Source organism: Numenius arquata, chromosome 4 (assembly GCF_964106895.1).
Source record: "Numenius arquata chromosome 4, bNumArq3.hap1.1, whole genome shotgun sequence".
In the NCBI taxonomy this organism is placed as follows: domain Eukaryota; kingdom Metazoa; phylum Chordata; class Aves; order Charadriiformes; family Scolopacidae; genus Numenius; species Numenius arquata.
In genome coordinates this window covers 14,854,887-14,879,706 of record NC_133579.1, presented here as the reverse complement: position 1 = coordinate 14,879,706, position 24,820 = coordinate 14,854,887, and the positions used below count along the sequence as shown (strand labels likewise).

Below are 24,820 nucleotides of genomic sequence, written 5' to 3'. Positions count from 1 at the left end.
TTCTGCTTTAGCAGATACACAACAGCAGACTGTATTTGTTTACACACACATCCTGACTGAGGTGTATATTTATTTTTACACTAGGAGAACATTTGCAAATGTGGCAAGAACATTTGATGGGCTACTAAATTGAAAAGGAAATTCATTCTTAAATTACTTCTTAGGTCTTGAAAATAATTTGCAAGCAAATAACCTGTTCTCCAGCGAGGGAACTCATTAGCCATAGTAACAGCCTTGCATATGTTTGGAACCAGAGTCCTTGAAACAGAATAACAACAGCAAACAATTGTCCTGTGAGGTCTGTCAGGAGGGCAATGGCTACCCCTCTCAACTGCCAGTCCATCCGCTCCTCTTAGTATACAAATGAAAAAGCAAATATCCATGGACTTATCAGAGAGGACTGACAGATCCCAGAGAACTGGCCTCCAAGTCCTCCCATTTCTCCTGTAGGGAAACCAGCTAATGAAGCCAGAGCAGTTTACCCTCAATACCCAAGAGGTAGTTAAGTTGGCTACTGATTGCTTTTGTGTCAATGAAACAAAGAAACTGATGGAGTTGGCTTTCCACAACTTTCCTAATGATCTTCCTGAAATGGCAGGTGGGTCACAAACCAGCAGCTAGCGAGACTGCCACCATCAACAACTGGTTTCCAATTGCTGGCACACAGACTTTTGGTTTGTGGAGCTTATGTGCTTTGGATCCTGTAAGATCCCTGTGGAGAAGATAGACACCTTTGCACAATGTTCCAACTATGCACAGCCATCTGGGACGGGTGCAATGGTTTATTCGTATTGCAAAGTAAGGGGACATACAGAAAAAAATTTCCAGTGCAGGTAGGGAAAGGCAAGGAAGAAGAAATGTTTGAGCATATGTTAGTATGCAAACCCTAAGCATCCACCAGTCCCTTCACCCCAGCGATGCTACACATGGAAATGTAGCGCACTGCACAGTTCCCTGGCTGCATTAGCTGTGCAGCATCTGGCGGTTCCTGAGTAACCATTTTTTGTCCTGCAAAACCCACCCAGGGTTTTAATTGTGAAAAAATACTGGAGTCCTCTACGCTAAAGGTATGAAGAAAATGTTTTTTCTAATCAGAAAGCAGTACTAATTTATGATGTTGAATTTGGACCTCTTTTTTTTAAAATTGCATGCTGAAGTGACATAGAATACTTTTGCCTAACTCCTGTAATTCACTGAGAAATGGGAGTTATGAAAATGTATTCCATTACAAGAGGTTTGAAGCAACGAACAAGTACACAAAACAGTTGGGATTCCTCACAGTTTGAGATTATGTAAACCAGGAAAATTCTGATGGCTTCTGCTGACAAATAACACATGGGGAGTTTAATCCTACTCTTAGTTGAGTGAAAGAGTAAATGCCAACTGTTTTCAGTGGGAACTGGCTCGGATCTTCTGGCCCTAATGTAAAAGACTTGTGCATTTTCCCAACAAAACAGATTTCCACAGCCTGTCTTATTCTTATGAAAGTATTTGATCAGAGATCATATTCAGTACCTCAGATGTGTTTTTCATGCATATGGAAACAATTGTAATCATCATTCACTCTCTTTAAGTCAAAGACTTTTGACAACTAAAATATTATCTTTTTAAAGCCTTTTGAAAACTTAATGCAAATCATTCACAGACTTTTGAGGATTTTTGGGGTGGAGGGTGAGGAAGCAGAAGTGACTGAAGGTCACCAGGACACCAAATACCAGTAACTCCTTGCAGGCTGCAACCCTGATAGTGCTTTGAAAACTGCTTAGTATGTTGAATAAAGAGGCTGTAGCTGAACAATTATCATCTCACATAAGTCAGCCCATGTACCTGAAGCAGCACGCTCCTCAGCCAGGACAAAAACCCAGGGATTTCTCCATCCTCTAGGACTTTTTTTAAATTCCATCATTGGAGACCAGAGACCCTTAGGCTTCCAGAGTAATCAGTTTTCTCTGACAGACAGACAATGCTCTTGTTATCAGAATAGGAAACCTTTTCCTTTGCTCTGAATTTTATGAAATCAATATGGGGGACTGTTTCGAACAGATGATACAAGTTGCTTACATTTGTTTGTTACAAAAGCTTGCTAATGTAAGAAGAAAGGAATGTTGTCTAAACAAATGATACCACTGTTATTTTCAGAGGGGCATACAACCTCATGGTGACACATAATTACCTGCATCATTTCTAGTTTAGGTGGATATATAAAGATGGGGAGGGACTCTATCAGGGAGTGTAGTGATAGGACGAGGGGTAATGGTTTAAACAAAAGAGGGTAAAATTTCAGGAAGAAATTCTTTACTGTGAGGGTGGTGAGGCACTGGAACAGGTTGCCCAGAAAAGTTGTGGACGCCCCATGCCTGGAAGTGTTCAAGGCCAGGCTGGATGGGGCTTTGAGCAACCTGCTCTAGTGGGAGGTGTCCCTGCCCATGGCAGGGGGGTTGGAAATCGCTGATCTTTAAGGTCCCTTCCAACTCTAACCATTCTATGATTCTATGAATACGCTGATTTCTCATTTAACACTCGGTATGCCAGATCCTTATCTGCAGTAAATTAAAGTAGCTAGAAAGACCATGCGAGAAATCTAGGTCAATTCATTTGTGTTACAAAATATGGAGCTCCGTGTTTTCAAACTCCATCCACCAAGATACTAATGGCCTCATTTTGTGATCAGTACTGGTGAGGACAATAATGACAGGGTAGGTCCTGATAAAGTCATGTAAATTGACTGAAGATCTAACCTGGCATTTTTTTACTCATCTTCGTTAGAGACTTCAGGTTCAGACTCACCCCATTGTGAATTAGTCCCTTGGAACCGAAAGGGGACTAGCATGCAGTGAGCAAGTATTTTGCTCAGCAGTAGCTGTTTGCGGGATTGTGTTCCTGCTCTTTATCTGATAATAGCCTATGGATATTGGACCCCTTGTATTAGCTTTCTGTACTACAGGGGGAAACGTACACACGAGCACATACACACAGAGGCACATTTTGTAAGGAAACTCACCACTGCTAGAAGCGTCATTGAGATTTAGCAGCCCTCCTCCGAGCCCTCTGTAACTATGGTAACTGTAGGTCCCATTGCCATTGATGTACAACACCTCCTGCGTGCTGGAAACAGCTGATGTTGAGTAAGTGACCTGGGCTGGCTCCTGTTTGTACTGCTTGTCAGCTGGAGCAGCCTCGTCCTGCAAAAGCAAGGAAAGGTTTGGAATTATTGTTACATTCTGCCTTGCACAAGAGGGTCTTTTCCATTGTTAAGACTCCACATCTGTTGCTTTCAGGAAAGTATAATACATGTTAAACAAGCACAGATGCATTTCTGATTGATCAAATAACAGCTGAAAAGAAACAATGGAAATAAGCAAGAATACAGGTTTCCTACAAATCTGAGAATATTCATTTATTTGTGCTCCACAAGCCAACCATACTGTTTCTCATCCTCTCACCCTGAAGAGCTCACAGTCTCCTGCAAAACCCAACTCTGTCCAGAAATAGCATGGGAAAGGACAGAAAAAAGCCATTACTTTTTGAGTACAGGAGGGACTCTTCCAAGCCAGAGAATCATATCTTTCTCGATAAGACAAACCAATACAGAATGTACCAACTACGTCTTTTGATGTATCAGCCTCAGACATGACAGAAGGAATAGAGGAATGGAATAAAACAGCATTTCCTGTGTTTGTACAGGGCTGAGTGAGTGTCCATCCACACAAGGGCCAAGTGGTAAGGGTACCCCTACAGATGTGACTTGAAAGCATTTGTTATCTGTGTACGAGCACTGACTGTTGGTACACCATGAATTCCGCTCAGCGCTCCCTGTTTGCCTCTTAGATACTTGCATAATATTTAAGAGGATTTAGCACAACAGCCCTCCAATTTTCCCCTAAAGGAGATCACGTTTCATGTGAAAGTGTATTTTTTTCCCCACCTGCACTTACCATAGCTATCGCTCAGAGCACCTCACCTTCACTCATGATCACAGAATACCCCTGTGGCAACTTTAGTAATGACACAGGTGAAAAAAAGGAAAAGCATTGTGAGATTTAATGCATTTTAGTAGCTGGAAACAAGGAAAACTATCAGTGTGTTGACTGCTCAGCCCACCACAGGGACCTGAGTGCTAGAATTTCTGATAAGTCTGCAAATGCATTTGAATTTTTTTCTTTGCTTCTTTTAACTTGTAGACTTTTTTATGGGCCTGATTTTACACTCTTATCTGATGAAAATATATTTCAGCGATTTAAAAAAAATGGATCTACGGAAGATCAGTATTTAAAAAAAATAGAGGTGAGAATGTTTTCAGCCCTTTTTCAGCATAGTTAATTGAAAAATGATCTGTTAGAATTATCTCCCCTTTGTGTAAGATTTTGTCCATTTTATGCCTCTCTCTTCTGCACGACCCTTTTATGGTTTATGGTTTATATGCTAAATATACCAAACTTATTAAGAATGCAATAAAATATCTCAATCCTTTTTTACAATGTTTACTTAAAAAAAAAAAAAGAATGTATATACCATCACAGAGGGGTCAAGTAGTTCAAACAGTGGGCAGTCTCTCTGTTGAAGCAAAAAGGGTTCTGAAGGAGCTTTCCTGTTTGCATAAGGAGCAGTTGTTGGTTCCACCTCTCAAATAAGACACTAACAACTTTTCTGAGATGAAGATATCCCTGTATCATAGATATTTATTGGTGAAAGAGACTTGGGCACAACTGAGATGACTCAGGAGAAGGAATATATATTATTAACAAAAATTTTAATATTTAATACAGAACACTGAACCATCAGATAATTAATTCCATAAACAATCAGAATGAGGCCTCTTGGGCACTAATATGAGCTGAGGCAAAGCTTTGCATTTTTAAGAGAGTTGGCCAAACTGGTCTCCTATGCATTTTCTTAAGTAATAATAGACTTAAACAAAGAGCCAAAATTGCAATGTATTTTTGCCAGGAATTCAACTTTAATATCATTTACCTTTTATCTCCAAAGGTCATTGCTGTCTCTTACAAAAGCAAATGTACTATTTTCTATGAGAAAATATTCATGAGCTATACAGTAAAGTTCTATCTTGGCAGCAAAGCTCAAATCACCATCCAAATCTTTAACACTCTCAAGGCTGAGATCTTCTGCATCCTTATGTCTAAAACTAGATGATACTTCCTGCCATAGGCTCATTTAGAGCCTCATATTATTCTCACAAAGATCAGTAAGGGATCTTCTGCAAATTTATCAGGGACTGGACTGTGTTCAAGGGGTGCAGTGCAAAGGAGACTAACTTCTATAGCTGAGCAGAGTATCTCAGAGCCAGTCTCCTTATCCTGACTGACTCAAACCCACAAGCTTGCTGTCCCTGAACGTACATGTCCCCCAGAACCCCCCTCATCAGTGCACGGAAAACCTAACAGTGATTTTCTTGCTGAGCTGATTCACTGAGCTTCTAGCAGAGCCTGGCCAGAGGGCACAGCAAAGGTTCTTGATGCACCTTGGTGCATACCAGCCCATGCATTGAGAGCATGTGGCCAAGAAGTGGGAGACTGATTTCTGGCTTCTTGTTGCAATACCCATCGAAGAGGCAGAAAATTTGGGATGTGAGCTAGAGCTGTGGTGAGGAGGGGACCTGAACTCAGAGCTGCCATCTCCTAGCAACTAGGCTCAAAGCAACAATGTGGTGGGAGTCGTAGCTGAAGCTGTGCCACTGTGTGGAGAGAAATGCACAATTCATAGGGCTACAGAGATAGCAAACAGAAAGGGAGCATGACTCAGTTCCCTTTCAGAGAAGTGCTACCCTGGGAGGCTTCCAGCCCTGCTCCTTTCCAGCTACTCCCTAACACAAAATTCAGAAGCTGCGCTGAGGTTGGGAATCCGAGGCTGGAGCTGCACTGTCTATAGGGGATCTTGGTATCAAAATAACCACAGCCCTGTGCGACACCGTGGCACCGTGGCATGCCATGGGCTGGGGATTGTGCTGGAGCCCAGGCGTCCCCGTGGGGAAGGCACTCCTCGGAGGGGCGAGAGGGGTTGAGGAGGATGCTGAGTTCAGGACTCCTGTTTCTGCTTTTGAGCTCTAATCTCTTGGCTACTATACAAAAGGTGGCTTCCTCTAAATATTACATATATTTTTCAAGAGCAGACCAATCACCTGTTCCTAAATTATGAATAAGTTGCCATATATTTCAGAGCTGAAATCTGGGCCTCTTGTAAGTGCTTACCTCAGTGCTTCAGGATGACTAAATGCAGAAGCAGGGCAGGATTTTTGGAGAGCATTTTCTGAGCAGGACCAGGTGTCAGCCCTACTGGTAGGATTATGAACCATTAGCCAGTCTCAGGGGGCTAGGTGTTACCTCTCATACATTCCCCTGTGATTTAAGCATTTTTCAGAAATGTTTTGTACTTCATAAGGCAAAACTGTGTCCTTTTTCCTTGCAGCCACTCTGAGGATAAATAAACCAAGCTCTCTTTTTGCTGGGGAGAGAGAGCATGAATATCATATTCACTTTTGTATACCGGAGACTTATTCTGCACAGATTCATTCTCTTCTTTCTTTTAATCTTAATTGCCTTTGCTTTTTAAACTAATGTAGAAATGAAACATAGTGTTGCTTCAGAACTGAGATTTTTTTTTAATATTCTGTGTTAGTTGTTCAGCACTTCTTGTTTCCCCTTATATTATGTTTGCACTGGAAAGGCTTCATAATTTATTTAAAATGTTATTTAAAATAAAAAACAATAATTTTGTAATAATCAGTAACAAATAACTCACCATTTATTAATATGTTTGACCTAACTACCTGGAAGACAACTGTTGTAATTCATAACAAATTTATAAAACCTGCACAGTATTAACTAACTGTTTTTAAACTGTTTATAATTTATGTTTAATAAGAAGTATGAACAAGATGCAGATAAAACATTTGTCCATCTTGAATTTGACTTACACCATCTTCATTTTGTATATGGCAATGGAAATAAATCATCCTTAATAATATATCCATAATACATCCATATATATATATATTATATCTATAACAATATTTCTCTTCTGAATTTAATTTGGAGGAGAAGTAATTTAAGTCATATCATCTGGAAAATGATGGAAATCACAGAAATGCAAAAATACCTTTTAGGTACAAAAGCATGCTAAAATACAAAGTTATCTATTCACTTGAAAAAGTGGAAGCATGAAGTACATACTGTGATTCTCAACTTCATATATATCAGAGATATCTATGTCTCAGTTTTATGTCCAGGTCTGTATTAGACACATTTTTTTCCTTAAAAGAGCATATGCAATTTATTTTATTTTATTTTTAATCATGGAAGCAATGAAGTAACCGTCTAAGGACAGTACATACTAAGAAAAGATTTCATAAACTGTTGCATAAACCATGTATTGAAGAAACACTGCTCTGCTCTGACTAATATTCTAGGTAGCTAATGAATAGTTTAAAAGGAAATACCATCCACAGCAACACAGTGCTGTGCAGAATGTCACAACTGTGGCATGAAGAAGGAGGCTCACCTCTTCCCCATGCCAGTGGAGGCACAGCATACACATTTATTTTCAAAAACTCTGGCCTTTGTAGAAGCAACTCTAACGACGCTATTGCTCCTTTCTGTTCCCCGCCTCCTTCACCACCACCAAAACAACACAAAAAAAAAAAGTAATAGCTTGTTAAAAGAAAAAGCCCTGGCAATTCTCTGCTACATTGAGTTTTGATCCCATATATACTCAAGTATCAGAAATTCTGTCTATTCCTATTAAAAGAGAGCAATGCTATTGCCTTGTCTCCACTGTTAGCCACAGGCATAGCTAACGTGTAAATGCAAATCCCGAAAGGGAGTGTGTATGCAGAGCAACTCACATGGGCGATGATAACTTCTGCAACAAGAACATAAAGGGTAATGTTCCAAAAATGGCAAAGATGGTGACATGCATTTACTGCTTTCGTGGAATGCAGTCTCTATCAGACTAACAAATTGACAGCTCTGAGAACGCCAGCTTTTAACTGCCCCTATGTCAAGGTGATTTTTTCCCACTCAATTAGAAAAGAGACAAAAAGGCAAACACATTTTTGCCTCATGTTTCTTGATACTTTCTTGGTTAATAAGTTGCACTGAAAAATGTGGATTTCTTGTTGTTCCTGTCAATAAACACCTCTCTTAGAATACCACTTTGAGGTTAGGAAAACTCAAATGCAGATTAGCCTTCAAATAGATAGGCAAGCAAGGGACCATATATTTGCATATGGCCTTCCATTTTCTTAGCATAGGAAGAAAAAATCATTCACATGAAAAAACAAATCATGCTTTCATGTGCTTTAATATTTTTTTTTTTTAGCCTCACTAGCTTGTAGTATGGCTTTGGAAGAAAGGAGATAATGTTTCATACATTTTTCCCGTTTGGAACACACCAATTTATTTCTATGATTTTTGAATCAAAAGTAAAATAAAGAGAAACACATGATAAAACCATGTAGCAGTTTTCAAAGTGTACCTAATTAATACTCACAATATTCCTGTTAGATAGGACTTTTATCACTGCTTTTCAGATGGTGAGATTCTGGCAACAAAGGCAACCTTAAGCTAGCATTACCTAGTTATGTAAAGCATTTGAGTTCTGCAACCATAACAACGTAACGGGCTTCTCTTTGTGTAACTTAATTTTTAAAATAATGGGAAGAAACTCAGAAGTTCCGTCACAGGCCATGCCGCTGAATCTGCAGGGGGCTGTGGGGGTGGGAGCTCTCTGCCCACGTCAGCTCCTGCACAGAGAAGCAGGTGCTTGGATAAGTGGCCATCAACGTCTGCACAGAGCAGGGAGTTTCAAGGAGGATAAGCCACGGGGTTCCTGTCTCCCATTGCAGGGTCCAGAAGGTGATCCCTTCTTGGATGCTCAGAGACCGCTGCCGTTGCCCTGCCCATGACCTGATAACGTATATCTTATGCTCTGTCTCTTCAAACTTATTTCACGTTGTCTTTTCCGAATTCCTGGCTCCTCATCCTATTCTCTTTGCTTCTCCAATTTCACCTTCTACCCTCCAACTCAGTTTCCATCTTCTTGCCTAGCAAATCCTAATCTCTCCTTTCCAGACAAGTCTCTTGCTCCATGATACCTGAGCAACCTCAGCAAATCAAGTCCTTTCATTTCCTAATTTATATTTAATCAGTCACACCCACTGATGGTCCCATCTGAGATCTTCTCTCCCTCCTCAGACTCCCATTAGTCTCCTAATTCCCAAAATCCTGTCCCACAAGGAGCAAGCCCAGACTCCTTAACTAGGGCAGCTCCTGTTTTCAATCTTCCTTATTTTTCTTCAGCCATATTTGACCCTTTTTCACCAGTAGTTTTTTAATTCATCTGACCAGTTTCCTTCATGCCATCAGCCTCAGCTACTCCCTTCCTTATCCAAACCCATCTCATAATCTCACTTTCCCTTCATCTCTTGTCATCTCTCCTTCTGTCATGGTTCACAGCCTTAACACTCTTCCTCTCCTTTCTGCACTGAGATTAGACTCCTGGTCACACCCAGTGAAATTCAAATAATCTGGGAATTTAGCAACTAAAATGTTTTGACTGTGTAAGCATGTGCATTCAGTGGCACATCCTTGGTATAAATGATGTCACTATATAGTCAAGACCAAACACAGAGCCTTTTTTTTTTTTTTTAAAGGAATTGTAAATACATCAAACTACCCTTAAAGGACAAAATTTTCCTCATTCTTGAAAATGGCTGAAGTTTTCTGTGAAAGAGTTCAACAGATGGAAGACATACAGAAGCGTATATCTAATCCTGGGGGCTGAGGGTCATGAAGTTATCACCAAACTGCATACCTAATATTATAATGGGAAGTGTCAGGTAATCTTAATAAGTGATGATACTACTAACTGCTTGGATGACACACATTGTTCTGACATAATACCGTATCTTTTATTAGCTTTAATTACATTAAATTAATTCTCTAGTGTTTGACCCAGCTTTTAATTTTATGACCAATATCCTGGAAGCCTAGACAGCTAAACATTATTTTGGCACATCACAGTAGACTAAGTTTTCCTTTAACACTGCAGTAAGGTTGTTGATTCAGTGCATTTAGAAATGATGGAAATGGTATTTCTGCAAATGATGGATGTGAGTTTTCACTTTAGTTTTGGTTTCCATTGCACATTCCTTTTCCCCTCTCCTGTTGCTAAGGTTTGTGTTGGGTTCAGTACTCACTAAATAAAACCTGTTCAAGACTAGGGAGTCCTGAACAAAATGAAATACACCTACATAATTCACTGAGTTTGAAATCCAAATGATGCTTCACAGTAGTCCTTTGCATTGGCTGACCTTCATATTTAAAGTACTGAATATTTATAGTCCTTTAGAAGGACAACATCTTTTAATATTGTAGGAGGTGCTCTCACAGCTGTGATCTAAGCATGGAGGCAAGGTAAGCTTTGTAGAAAAAGGTAATAGCTTTTCCTAGACCAGGAGAACTTCTGTGCCCAAAAGCTGATCTGATAAAAGATACTACCTTCCCCAGAAAGCCTTATTTCTTGTACAACACAATAAGCAAAAGCCACATTTTCAGTTGAAAACTATTTAATTTCAAAAATATTTTGAATAAAGTTCTGCAAAATTTCCAGTCCCTATAGTGAGGGATTATTAATTATTAAAATGGACTCTTTTCAGTGGTTTCCACTGATAGGACGAGGGGCAATGGGCACAAGCTGGAACATAGGAAGTTCCATTTAAATATGAGGAGAAACTTCTTTACGGTGAGGGTGACAGAGCCCTGGAACAGGCTGCCCAGGGAGGTCACGGAGTCCCCTTCTCTGGAGGTTTTCAAGACCCGCCTTGATGCAGTCCTGAGTAATGTGCCCTAGGCAATCCTGCTTTAGCAGAGGAGTTGGACTAGATGATCTCTAGAGGTCCCTTCCAACTCTGAGAATTCCATGATTCCGTGATAATCCAAAATTAACATCTACCTGCCATTTCAACTCATCACATCAGATCCATAGCTGAAACCTGAAAATTGAATTGCTAGAATCTTTATAGTCTGTTTAGGGGAAAATATTAAAAACATAGCAGAGATATATTTTATCTGAGGGGGCAAAGTTATTCTATGATAACTTTCCAAGACAGATATCTATCTATTTATTTGTTTATCTCTATACTTGGCTATTTCTCCACCTCTCAGGTTAGTCACAGTATTCTTTAAAATGATGCATCCACTGACAGTTCCATAACCTGTTGTCCAAAATCATCAGGGCAGATAGATTAAAAAATAATTGCACATCTGGACAGATTCCTTTCCCTTTAAATTTAGTTGTCTTTCATAAACAGCATTCCAGGTCTTCATCAGAGGATAAGGCACCAGAATTATGGGTGAGGTGTATGCACAACCAACAGAAAGACCCCTGAGGTTTTCCTCAGAAGTACTGAGAGTAAATCTGAGCAAACTGGCTAAAATAAATCACAAAGTTCAAATAATATCACAGAACTCATGCCAGATATTGTTTAGATTGGGAATCGCTTTGATAATTCGAGGTGGATTTACCAGTAAAATCAAGAGGGCTGTAACTGCTGTCCTCAGGCACGCACACTATTTCTCCTCCTGTAAGGAAGAGCTGTGAGACTGCACAGCTTTCTATTTCGCACCCTCTGTTATCAAATCTAGACCATGTTTTTTTCTCTACCACTCTCTGTGCATTATTTTCTTCACTTTACTTAAATCAAGTACGTTAAAAAATGAGAAAGCCTGTTCTTGTGTGACATACTACTCAATTTGTAGCTCAGTTGGAGCTGGGTATTCTAGCTAAGCTGAACATTCATGCTTTGGCTGTGAGTCTATCATCTCATCATTACATGGAGAGACACCAGTCTCAGCTTAGAGTTTTCTGGCTCCTGCCCAGAGAAGCAGCTGCCAGGGTAAGGGGCCATCACCATCTGCACAGAGCAGGGCGCTTAAAGGAAGATGAGCCATGGGATTCTTGGTCCTCATTACAGGGTCTGGAAGATGTTCCCTTCTTAAATACCCAGAGATTGCTGCCTTTTCCTTGCCTGTCACCCAGTAGTGCATACCCTGTATCCCATTCTCCTTGCTTCTGGCTATGACCTCATCACTACATGGACATCACATCAGTCTCAGCATAAGAGTTTTCTGGCACAGATGTAACATTATATGAAAAAGTGCTCCTAGCATGCAGATGCAACTCTTACTGACAAAAGTCTAGGTAGTAATGATGGTTGTGCTGTGACAAAATGGTTTTCATATTTTAGATTAGATTAAAAAAATATAAAAATAATTTTTAGATGGGGAGGAAATATTGGTATCGTTTAATTGAGCTAAATAAGGTGTAACACAGAGTCCAGTTAGACTTCTAAACCCCCTATAATGCCAATGGTGGTGTGGGAACTCGAAGAGTGTCTGTCAAAATGTTGTTAGCTGCCAAAAGCTCAAGGACCTCCAAACTGTCCTGCCACAGAGTATACAGCCGAGAAAAGAAAGCACCATGCTTCAGTTTCAGATTAGAAGGGCGGTAGGTTCCTTTTGCTTTCCAGTTCTTAACACTGAAATGAACTGCCAGCATCAGTGCTGTCACCAGGCATGACATGAGCCAGTGTTCAACAAGAAATGAAAGCACAAGACTGACACGGAAAAAGAAGATCAAAATAAAAAGGAGTTATTGTGTAGAAGAGAGAAAAACGAACCTCAGTCTTCTATGTTTCTGATAGAATGACACGTTATTTATAGACTGGAATGAGTATGTTAACCTTAAATAAAAGGTTAGCGTTTTCACATTGCAGTGTGTTTGAGTCTGTTTTTTTCATGACTGCCACTTCACCTGCAGAACAGAAAACTTTTTTGGAAGAGGTATTCGTATGGTTGTTGCAAGCAGTTGTTGGAGAATCACTTTTGTTGAAGGAATGGCAAAGCAGAGGGATCATTTTTCATAGCCTGTCAGCTTCAGCCAGCTCATTATCCACTGTGATAGCAGAAGAGCAACATGAGCTTTCAGAGGTCACCAGTGCTGCTGGTTGAGCATGGACACATGGATGAGCTATTCCTACAGCTTAGATAACTGTGATACAAAGTCAATGGGGTAAGAGAAATGGTTCTTCTAAAGGACCACGTCTTTCTCAGTCCAAATGAAAAAGGATAACATCTATCTTTTTCTGTGATGCTTGAGATAAACTTCCTGTTCTTTAGTGAAGTTCTAGATAGTGGATTTTTGAATGTGCTTTCCCTGGTGTGTTTTTTTCCATCAGGGACAAAGGAATGTTAAAAAATGCAACTCAGTGTAGCAATCACATTTGAGGTAGACTAATGATGGAAAGTGTCCTGCAAGTTAACTTTCTCTATAGCTCCTGCTGTTCTTGTCTTAGGTTGCTGTTATCAGCCTTCATAAGCTATTTCATAAGTTATATTGGACATGGTCATGCTCTTTATTTTTCAAGAGAATTTTAATTTATGAAAAATTTAGTTAGCCAATGATCTCACCACTATTAATTGAAAGTTGTCTCAACATACAAGACAGGTGCAGAGTGCAAGACTGCATAATGCACTGCAGTATATGCACAGCAATGACTTCCTCAGTGCAATTTTAAATAATTGTGCCAATGCCTTTGAGTTTTGGCAAAACTCCTATGTGCTTATGGCATATTTCACAAAATACATGTGACATTTCCCACAGAGAACGTGATTTAAATTCAAAGGGACAAAGGCGCCATGCAAAGAGCAGAAGAGTCTTCAGGGCCACCATTTTCTTTGCATAGGAATACCAGAGGAGAAGGGGCAGATGAAACTTTTGCTCCTCCCTGTTGTATCAGCAGAGATTTTTTAGGGCCCAGGCCTCAGATAGAATTTCTTCCTCTCAGAATAGGCAGAAAACAAAGGCAGATTTTAACTCTGACCTAAAGAACAGCACAGCATAGCCCTTGTCTTGGGCCTTATGATAAGCTACTGATTTAGGCCTTGTTTCAGTAGTCAGCCTTGAGAATCCCCACCTCCTCTATTTGCACCTCCCCACCCACTCTCAGCCAACGTTTTCCTTCAAAGGAAAGCCAGTTTCCCTTGGGAGACGGCATCACCGACTCCTTCAGCCTGCCACAGAGGATGGGACCACAGAGAAAATCGAAAGAATCCTTTCCTTCCCTGTGCCACCTCCATAGATCTCTCCGCCTAAGATAGCTCAAGGCACAGGACCACGGGAGCCGGCTTGCTAAGTCTGCTCCTGAGAGAGCTCATTTGGTACGTGCCTGATCCCAAAAGTGAAGCACTGCATAACAAACTCCAGGGCTGAGGATGCCCCTGCTGAAATTAGATTAGCTGAAAATCTGAAGAAAATAAAGGTAAAAGTTCAGTAGAAATGAAGTACAGGTTATGTTACGCTTATTCTTATGTTGCTGCATATCCCCTCCAGTCCTCTCAAAGCCAATTTCTTTGCAGTAGCCAGCACCTTGAATAAGAACACGGCTACCGATCATTTTTGCTGCTTCCTCATCGACGGGCAGTAAAAATGGAAGAGTCTGAATATCTGACCTTTCTTCCAAACTGAAACAACATAAACAGCAAGAAAACAATGTCATCTTTTCCCATCCCAAGAGCAGTTTTGCCTGCAGGTAATGGTGCTGAATGAATCAATGTATTGCTGAAACTGATTCATGATGACAAAGGCGTAGCAGTACTTACTGCTGAACCAGGATGCAAAGTGAGAGAAATTCCTCCTTCGTGGTGTATTCTTCTCATTCAGAACAAGCCTTGCTATGCTCCAGGCAACTCCACTTTTATGACCACAACCAAGCACTTTCCTCTGCATTTTTTATACTAACGTGTGCAGTCCTCAAGAAATTATCTCAGTGAGGCACTCCTACAGCAAGAGACGTTTCTGTCCCTCCTTGCCAACATGCTGGTTTTTAGTGACTACAATGGGCAACACTTTCAGCTGGGGTAGATCAGCATTACTCCATTCAGTGCAGGAGGACTGTGCTGCCAGAGCACCAACAGAGAAAATTTTTAAACTCGTGAATCAAATGTTTAGGGAGCATGCAGGGGAAAGCATGTGGGAGTACTGGAGCAATGCTTGTGCCAGCTTTGCAGATTTATTACTACAATATCATCACGGTCAACATAATTAAACCTCCCACTATAGGTCTCTTCATCTACTGCATTACAACTGGTATCACACCCACCACCGACAGCATGTTTTCCTGACACAAAACAGCTTTCCATACACCTGCTAGCTCCAGGGTTTGGAGATGCGACTACTGAAAAAGGCTTTATTGGAAAACTATGGGGTATGATTTGGACTTCTGAGCATTTTTAACTATTTCTCTTCTACCCCATAGTTTCTTTTAAGATTACATATATTGGAGTGTGTGGCAGGGAGAACAGACCGAAGCACTTTATATTAGATTCTAAATGAAATTCTTCTTCATTTAGAAGTGGAAGATGACAGCCTAGACATGAAGCATTTGAGGTCAGTGCTGAATTAACTTCCTCAGTTTCAACTAATTAAAAATGTCTGTGTGTTCTGCTTTGAAAAGGAGAAAAATAAGTGCACCGGAGATTCCAGCATATTGCCATATTTATAGTATGGTGTCTTTTCCACAGGTAAATTCCGGTGGGAGTTATAGATAGCTGTCTTTTAAAAAAACAGTTTTCTTGTCTGTTGGAGAGTGAGCAATTACTTTTTTGCACACACTTAATGGCTGGTTCTTCTTCTCAACAGTAGGTTCAGATATTTTCAAGATATTTTAACCTGTGTTTGATATATTATTTTATTTCAAATCTGCATTAAAACTTCAACTGCATGTTTGTGAAATCCAAAATTCTTTCTATGAACTCAATGCAGGATATCTGTTTTTGAACACTGCCTCAGGTACAACTTGACTTTTACAGTTTAAAAAAAAAAAGAGAAAAATCTTTTTAAAATAAAAGGATTTTTATAAAAACCCTGACCTCCCCACCCTGTCTCAAACTACTTAGTAGAAAGAAAATGTTTTGCTACTGAAGAAGACCTGCTCGAAATTTTTGACAGAACTTGGTGCACATCCTTTAAGTTCAGTACTGTGAGGCTTCTGTATTATAAAAGATTCAGCAGATAAGAAGTGATGCTTTGGGGTATGGCCTTTTGATTCCACAGCCATCAAACCAGAGTAGTATAAGCCATTGGAAAAAACAAAGAAATGAACTTTGACTGGCCTTTGGAGGATGCACTTTCTGATTTGCTTCATTAATGGAGACAGTAAAACTGAAGCTTAATATGAAATACCATGAGCAATAAGCATGAAATTTGTGCACTGCAGTACAAATCTGTTCCCCAAATATTCTCATTTCAGGGGAGGATTCTTCTGGCACAATGCCTGGGCTGCTGGCCACAGCCTGCTTGGCTGCCTTGCCCTGTGCCTAGCCGCTTTAGCAGCTGGTGCTGCTCCTAGGCAATGCACTCAGCTCCTGCTCCCACAGCTTATTATGGTTTTTATTTTTTTCTTAGAAAAAGATGTTTCTAAATTTAGTTTAGGGACATCAAGCCAGTTGTTGAATCACAAACATGTTCCTGCTACCAAACATAAGCAGCCTGTGCATTCATTTCTACATATATTTTCTGCATGGAGAATTGCACTGTCCTAACCAAGGAATACATCTGAATCCATTGTGCAACTGACACTTTGAATTTATGAGTCATTTATGATTGTTTAAAGTCTTCTAAATCTACTAATTCATTAACCAAAACCAAAATACACCCCTCTTGAGAAATAAGAGTTTGAACATGCACATGGGGTTTGCATTGATTTTATTTAACTGGCCCAAACTCTGCATGCTAACAGGAATTTTCTCACCAGAAACATTATTCCCTGCCTGTGCTGTAGGCAGAAGGGTGTGTGCAATGAAGTCATTAGCTAAACACAGGAAAGGAAAGACAAAATCATGCTTTTAAATACTTGTCTCTATGCTAGAAACATCTGTCAGGCAAGAAAATGCTTCACATTTGATATCTTCTTGCCATATGAAAGGGAGGGATAAGTAAAAAGCTCTCTATTCCTGGCTTTCAACACGGGACCAGGAAGAACAAAAGCCCTGACTCCAAAACCTCCTTCTTTGGGCCCGAGGAGAGAACTTTTATACCTACATTTCCAACAACCTTTCCTCTTCTGCCTCCTTGACAGGAGATGAGTATTAAAGACACAGGGAAGAAGGCTGTTCCCATCCCTGGTCATTTTCATTCCACCTAAGGGAAGAAGGGGGATAAGGTTGTTTAAAAGCTCCTGTCCAAGAAACAGCCTGACACTCCATTTCTGAGCCTTCAGCTCTATCAACCTCTAGATCAGAAAACTTACATTGGCATCAATTTTACTTCACATTCAAGATCTTACTGCTGGTCAGGGTGTTAAAGTGTTTTCTGAAATCAGTAGCTCAGAATTCAACCATATATGCTCAGCACAAAGAGCCTGGAAAAATAAAGCATTTTCTAATTTAATGATCTCTGTGTTGAGATGAAAAATTGGCTGCTCACCTTAGGGCCTCACTGTAAATCCAAGGCATGAAATTATTTGCAATTGCATGCCTTGCACATTATTCCTTTCCAATACATGTAGCAAATTTAATGTAGGTTGGGCTGGAGCATGGCGAGAGGGGGGTTGCCCTGTGATACCTGACAGCCCCTTCCAGCTGCATCTGCTAATAACAGAACCCTATCCAGTACTGCTGAAATCAGGAATTTTGCCACTGACTTGAAAGGCAGCAGGATTTAAAATTACAATGCATACCACTTATTTTCTTCCCTTTGACAATACGGCCAGTGAATTCTGGGTAGGAAGCTAAGTTTCCCAATACAAGTACATAATTTGATCTCTTGACAATAATCCACATGCAGCTAAACGGTGCCTGCATAACATTTTGTGCCTCAGTGGTTAAAGCATATCATTTGGAACTGCAAAAGCAAACCAAAGTCCAACTCAGAAGTAAAATAATCATTAGGTGGGGAAATGATGGAAGTGAACAAGGCCTGAAATGCAAACTAGCATGTGGGTATCCAAGGACAGTACAGTCATCTTAGTCATGAACACAGATAAATAAGGATAAAGTGCTGAAGTACAGAAATCACTCTGATCCTATTAAATACCAAATCACAAAGAGAGGTCTGAATACAAAAAGCTATTATCAATAAAGCTTCTGTAGTTTAAGAGCCACTGAGCTCTTTGCAAGTTAAAGTGACTTTTGTCTCTTGTGGTTTTTGGGATTCCAATTTCTATTTGTTTGCTTTACGTTAAGTGAACTATCTGCTTCCCTTTGCTCTTTTCTATTATCTAAGACTCTGCAAGCCTCCCATTCTGAAGTGAAAATCACTTTGAGCTGGAATTTTTCAGGTCTTATGTAAATATATGACAGAGAGAGGACATGGCCCCATCCCTCCACACTGCTGCTACTTGTGGTCTACATGGACAAAGTGCCTTTTCTTTCTCATCCTCTAGAGCAAATTAGGCTCCATGAAACCCAAGAGGAAGGGAACTCCTGATGCTTTCGCTTCCACCTCTAACAAGGACGTACAGATGATGTACTCTTCCTGCATACTGAATAGTTGTGGCAAGGACTCCATCTCCCTGAAACAAAATCACTTTTTCATGCTCCCTCTGAATTCACATCTTTCTGCCACAGAAGCACTGCCTCAGCAGGGCATTCTCCAGCATCCACTGGGAGCTACTTTTGTATAACTCCCTTTTCTGCAACCAATATTGTCCAAATCTGACCTTGATACAAAAACAGACAGTATAAATAACAATAAAGAGAGCATTTAGGAACCCTACAATTTGTTTTTTCCCTCCCCCTGGGAGCTGCAGTACCCATTGATCAAGAAAGAGAACAACAATATACATACAGGGACACAAATATATATCCTTCTTCCTTTCCTGCTGTCTGAAAGGCAATACAGGAAATTTAGAAGATTTAGAAGCTGTGCATTAGTGGCACAGCCGAACACACCAATTCTCTGTCCTCAAATACAAAGGTTTAAAGGCCTCTTGGAGGTCCGTGCCCTTGCTGCAATTCAGATTTTTAATTAGGTTCTTCCAAAACAGTTTTACAATTACCCGCAATTTGTCCACCAGTAATTTCCTTTCTTCTTAACAGAGACACAAACTGCTCCTGGTCTGCAACAGCCAGACTTTGTTTTTTTTAATAAAACTGTGCTTGAAGAGTCTTTCTTTAGGTCAACTCCCTTGTTACATGCAGAGAAACAGCACCAGAAATTGTATAGAGGCAGATCATTAACATCTCCTTACAAACCTCAATTTCTTTAAAAACGAACATTTAGGAATTAGATATAAATGGAAGGAAACACAGTTGTGGTGATTTCCAAGTGGCAGTACATGTGCACTTTTATTAATATTCAGATGTATTGCATTAGCACAGAACCTGTATCCAGTCTGCTGATACGGCACTTGTATCAAGCTGCTCTATTCAGGTTGCTGCTATGACAACTATCCAGAAGCAAATGTCAGGTCAGCTCCCAGTATACGTGTCTAGGCCATAATTGCTTTGTCAGAAACCTAATAGCCACCTATTCTACTCCTTTAAAGGCTAAAAGCAATATTGTTAAAATTATTAGACGTTGCAATATCCTTAATACCCTATTCATACGCTACTAAAGCACTGAAAATTTTAGATTTCCCTCCCCTTGATCCCCCAAACTAGAATGGGGGTAAAGAAAGTATGTGAAGTGCCTATTTGCAAATTTATGTTCATTTATGTGTGAGTGTAAACCTGGAATCATTAAACTTTCTCTTCCTTGGGGGTTAGATATTATCTTTCACCCCACCATGATGATAACTGATATTTAATTTGCCTGGCTACAAATCACAGCATGGAAAAAAATTATAGCTGTCATCTTGATGAGAGGTTTCTTTAAAATGTATTCAGTGTTTATCATAAAGAACTGCTTCATGGTGCATGGTAGTCTGTGCACAGTGCATAGACTTGTTCTTATCAACTTGAAAAGCTCAAATAATCAAAGATTTTTTTAATTGAGTTTAGCTTTTATAATTAAATAAACTGGCAGCTTTCAAAAGACTCAGATATATAACCTGCACATTTATCCTAATCTTATTTATCCTAATCTTACATCATATCTTTTAACCTAATGATTTTTAAAAAATAATACATTTAAAGCTTATATCGAGAGAACTTTTTTGAGATGGGTAGCAGAGTGAAATACTTGAAGCAAGAGAGACAGAGATCAAGTAAGTAATACTCTTGTAACTGCAAAGTTGTCTTGCAGCCATCTCCAAAAAAGATCTCGTGTGAAGAACTAAAGTTAGTCTGCATATAACTGGTTTGTTCAGTGAAAGGGAAATTGTCTCCCATGCACACATGGAGACATACACATATCCTAGTAGCTTCATTGTATTGCCTCCAATCTGCCTTGTAGATAGTGATAAAGAATAGGTGAATTAAATCAAACTAAGCAAATTACAAATTTTACAAGAAAATTATTATTCTGATGTCTGTGCAGTGAAGGTATGAGGACACCACCTTTGTCAGTCTATACAGTCGTCTGACTGTTGTTATTTTCAGCTAGTCTCTGGAATGAAAAAAAATTGTACCCTTTAAACTTACACTAAAAAAAAAAAGGAAAAGCAGAAAACCTTTTTCTTACCGTGTTTATACTATAAAATACTACTGACAAGCATTCTGTGAAGAGCCTACTGCTTTAAAAAGCACCAGCTCTGGCTGAGAAATGCCTTTGTTAGGATGGAGAGATGTAAGATAAGTTTCATTTTCCTCTGAGCTTCAGCTTTCTTTGGGCCCAACTTGTCATTTGCTATGTAACTACAAAAGAATCATACGTAGCACGTCCGATTACTTGGGGCATAAGGATGAAAGAGGTGTATGTAGCTCACTCCTTTGGCTACATGAAACTCTGCATGCTTTGGTAGCCCTCCAATGGCACTAGTCACTGAAATGGAGGTCAAATTGCTAAAATAGCATGGATTGAGTCCAGGAGATAATCCAGTCCACTGGCTTCACAGTCATATGTGACCACTACTCTCCCATCTACAAATAAAATAATGAATTCTCAAAGGTCTGGATTCCTAACTAGTACAAAATAACATGGTGCCAATGAAGCTACATCAATTTTCTAAATGATCTGGCTAACCATATGTGACACGTCCATGAAAAGGTTCACACACTTCTATGTACATAGTACCCCATGATTTGGTTCTTTTCCTGCTATCCCATATTCAGCCTCCCTCCTGGCTCCCAGGCACTGATATTTTGTCTTGATCACCAGAACCTTCTCAATTAAAGGAACCAACCAATTAAAAGAACCAACCAATTAAAAGAAAAATGCTTATTCATACATTTTGCAATGTGGCAAAATGCAAAAACAATCAATTCTAAACAACAAAACAATGAAACAAAAGGCAGCTGTTGTAAAAAACACTTGTGTCCAAATAAGGGTGAAGGCAATTTTTTCCTAGTATTGTTCTTATTTGCTTTTCCAAATTTTACCTTTTCATCTTCCTTAGTAAAAATAAAGGGGCAGGTCCTCTCATATACTGATGTATATAAACCACTATTTCCTCTTCTGTCTTCCCTAGAAGAATTTTCATTGGTCATTTTGATTTCAGACAGGACAGTAACAAGACTAATACACCTCCACTTTCCACAGAACACCATAGCTCAACTCTGCTCCAGGCTGCTTTATGATGAGGTTTTATAAAAAACTACACCACACACATACCTGTTCGGAAGAAGCAGAGGCTGACAATGGTTAAGGTCTTAAAACAAAACTTCCATGTCTGTGACTGACAACAAGCAGAGCCACAGAGCAGTGGCAGCCCACAAAACAAGCATCCCAACCTCTGTTAACTGCCCAGAACAGTAATGACAGGATGATTTTTTCCAGATTTTTCCAAGTATTTAATATTTCTTCTTTTGCCCAACCAAGACACAAATTTGGTTTGTAAAGTGAAGGACACAACAAAAGAAGTCATTCTGCTCACCATATGTAATGAATGTATGTAAAAAGGGTTGTATTTTAGTTCTACTTAATTTGTCTCATGACTGTCTTGTTGATAGTAGTCCAGAACCTCCACTTCAGTTCAACCGCTTCACACTGAATATTGCTAGAGATATAATAAGGATCTTGAAATGTTATTCCAGGAGAGCACTCCAAGATAACACTCAGAATCACAAGCATTTCACCATTTGGCAGTAGCAGCAGTAGACCTATACAATTTCAATATATAAATCTATAAAGTTTGCACAAGGGAATAAATTATTTTTAATATCAGACAGAATTAAGAAGTGGAAGTGACAGAATTCCTCAGTCAGGTAATAGGTATCAAATATGTAACCTCTTGGCACTTAAGTTACAGGCCAACCAACAGAGCTGGATCTCAAGATAATGAAAAAGCACTGAAGCCAAAGAGAGCACTTGAGTAACACCTAACACGGTCAGACAGGCAAAGCATTATAGTCCAAGCTACCATGACCTGTGGCGGTGTGCTCTCCCTGTTTTTCCCCCTCTTCTTCTCCCCCTTCCCTCCCCAACACCGCCCGGCTCCTGCTCAGGCCGTGGCCACCATGGCCATCACAACATCAGTTGCGGTAACTTACACCTGGACTTGGGGGATGGCTGGCAACACAGCAAAACACTGTCTGGAGTGGGGACCTGGATAGTTTGTTCCCATGAGAATATGACTATAGGTCAATTATCTTACTCCATAAATAGTGGACTGCCCAAGAGCCCTTTGAGCTCTCCTGTATGGCAGCGGACTGCATGTCAGGATCTCCCCTTTTGTGAGGATGCTCGCTTAAGGTTCTACTCCTCGAGGTTGAGACATTCCTTGCCGCAACAGATTCTCGGTAAGTGACTAATAGCATGCTAAACTTTGAAATCTTAGCTAGGTAACATACAGGGTTGATTGCGCATATATAATCCTTTAGACATAAACCGTTGACCAAGTCTGGGACTAGGATTGGATCGAGCCGCACCTACACTCCTCTCTGAGAAGGAGTTTACAAAGCAATGGGGTCCTTTCTGAACCTCGTGATTCAATGGGAGGGTCTCCCTGACAGCTTGTCTGACCCTGTTCTCTGTGCAGTAAATAATAGAGAAATTGACATCAAATCTCGTAAAACACTGTTGCATTTACTACTGGTTTTATCACACTTACTACTGATTTTGTTAAATCACTGTTTCACCTTAATAAATATTTCACTACTTCACTCTAACTAGTGAAGTTGATCACTCTGTCCACGACATAAACACATTTATATTCCTTACAGAAGTGTCTCAAAAACTGACAATGCTTTTAGGGTTACGATTTTAAAAACTATGGGAAGGTACTTGTTTCCTGACAGACAAGATAACACTAAGTTTCCCATTATGAAATAAATTATTGCCATGAACAAAACTAATTTTGAAAATAAGCAATTTATACCAGTGAGACCAGTTTTCATTAACTTATTTTTAAAATTGAGTTAGGGAATACAAAGATCATGTGAGTGGAATTTGAGGCAATAGGTAGAAAGATGGCTTTGTCCTGCTTCAGACTTATCTTTAGTAGACAACAATACCTCTAGATGAGGGCTATATTAAGCATTGCAGCTATCAGAAATATTTCTAGAGAATCATTCATAAGATGCAGTATTTAAATATGGGCAAACACATATACACATGGAGAGGTTTCTTCTGAAGAAATAACTAATCTCTGCATAGGTTCATAAGTAGATAAAGCCAACTGTCCACGTTTAACACTTGTGAAAGGAACAGCTAATAGTCATAACCACGGCCAATACTCCATCTGTTCAAAAGTAAAAATGAGCTCTTAGAAGTTTCCACAGTTTTTACTTTTAAGCTGGTTCTTTTTGCTTAGCAATAAGTGAGATGGTTTTTCATCAAACCACTGTTAAAATTAACACTGTAGGCAAAAAAAATATTTAGTTTGGAAATTCATATTATTTTACTTCCATTAGGTATGTACATGCAACATTCTCAGAACTTCCTGCTCAGGGACCTTGTTATGCCAGGGAGAGGAGTAGAAATGCAGAAGAAATGGAGGATGCAAATTACATCTCACTTTGAGGCAGATCACCCCTCTGGAGAATAAAAGACAAACCTTCATTGTGCTGCGTGCAAGAATAAAGTAGCTTGAATGCAACGCTTCCATTGAGCTCTAAGGAGAAGAGCTGAATGAGTGCTCTTACCAGATCCTCTTAACAATCTACTCTCCAGGACTATCTAATGCTTGTCCTCCATTAGAAGATCTCGTTATAATATATGAAGCAGTAATTTTCATTATCCAAATCTTATTTCCCCTTTCCTCATCCCAAATTTCCACTGGAGGGTCCTCAAATCTGAGTCCTCCCATTGGTATAATGCCCAATTCTGGAAATTTACTTTTAAAAAGAAAAAAGTAGAGAAATGTTAACAAGAAACCAAGGTTTTTTTGTTGGGTTTTTTTTTTTTTTTAGAGCTACGGAACAGTAAAGCCAACATGCTGAATTGAACTTTTTCAACTTTACTCTGTTTAAGAAAAAAATCCAATGAAAAGATTTCATTTTTGATATATGTAAGAAAAGTGAAGGAAATTTAAAGGAAAGTAAAATTAAAAAATAAGAAGAGAGGAAGCATAGAGCCCATTTGCCTATAAGGCACTTTCCCTGGATGTGAGGAAACAGGTCCACTTTCCACCCCAGCAAAAGAACTGAGCACAGTAGTGTGTGTTAAATACCACACTCAGAAATGTTCTGGAATGGTTTGCTCTCAGTCTACTTTGTTAATGTCACATACTTGGAATAAATAATTAAATTTCAATGGAAATGGGACT

General features: G+C 39.6%; 1 protein-coding gene across 4 annotated transcripts in view; it reads right to left on the bottom strand.

The window, feature by feature from the left end:
- Positions 1-24,820, bottom strand: part of NOL4 (nucleolar protein 4) — a 194,056-nt gene that overhangs the window by 7,990 nt on the left and 161,246 nt on the right. For all 4 annotated transcript variants that reach the window (XM_074146342.1, XM_074146343.1, XM_074146344.1 and 1 more), the window contains one exon: positions 3,002-3,182. In XM_074146342.1, coding sequence (XP_074002443.1) covers positions 3,002-3,182 — 181 coding nt within the window. The remainder of the gene's footprint in view (positions 1-3,001; positions 3,183-24,820) is intronic.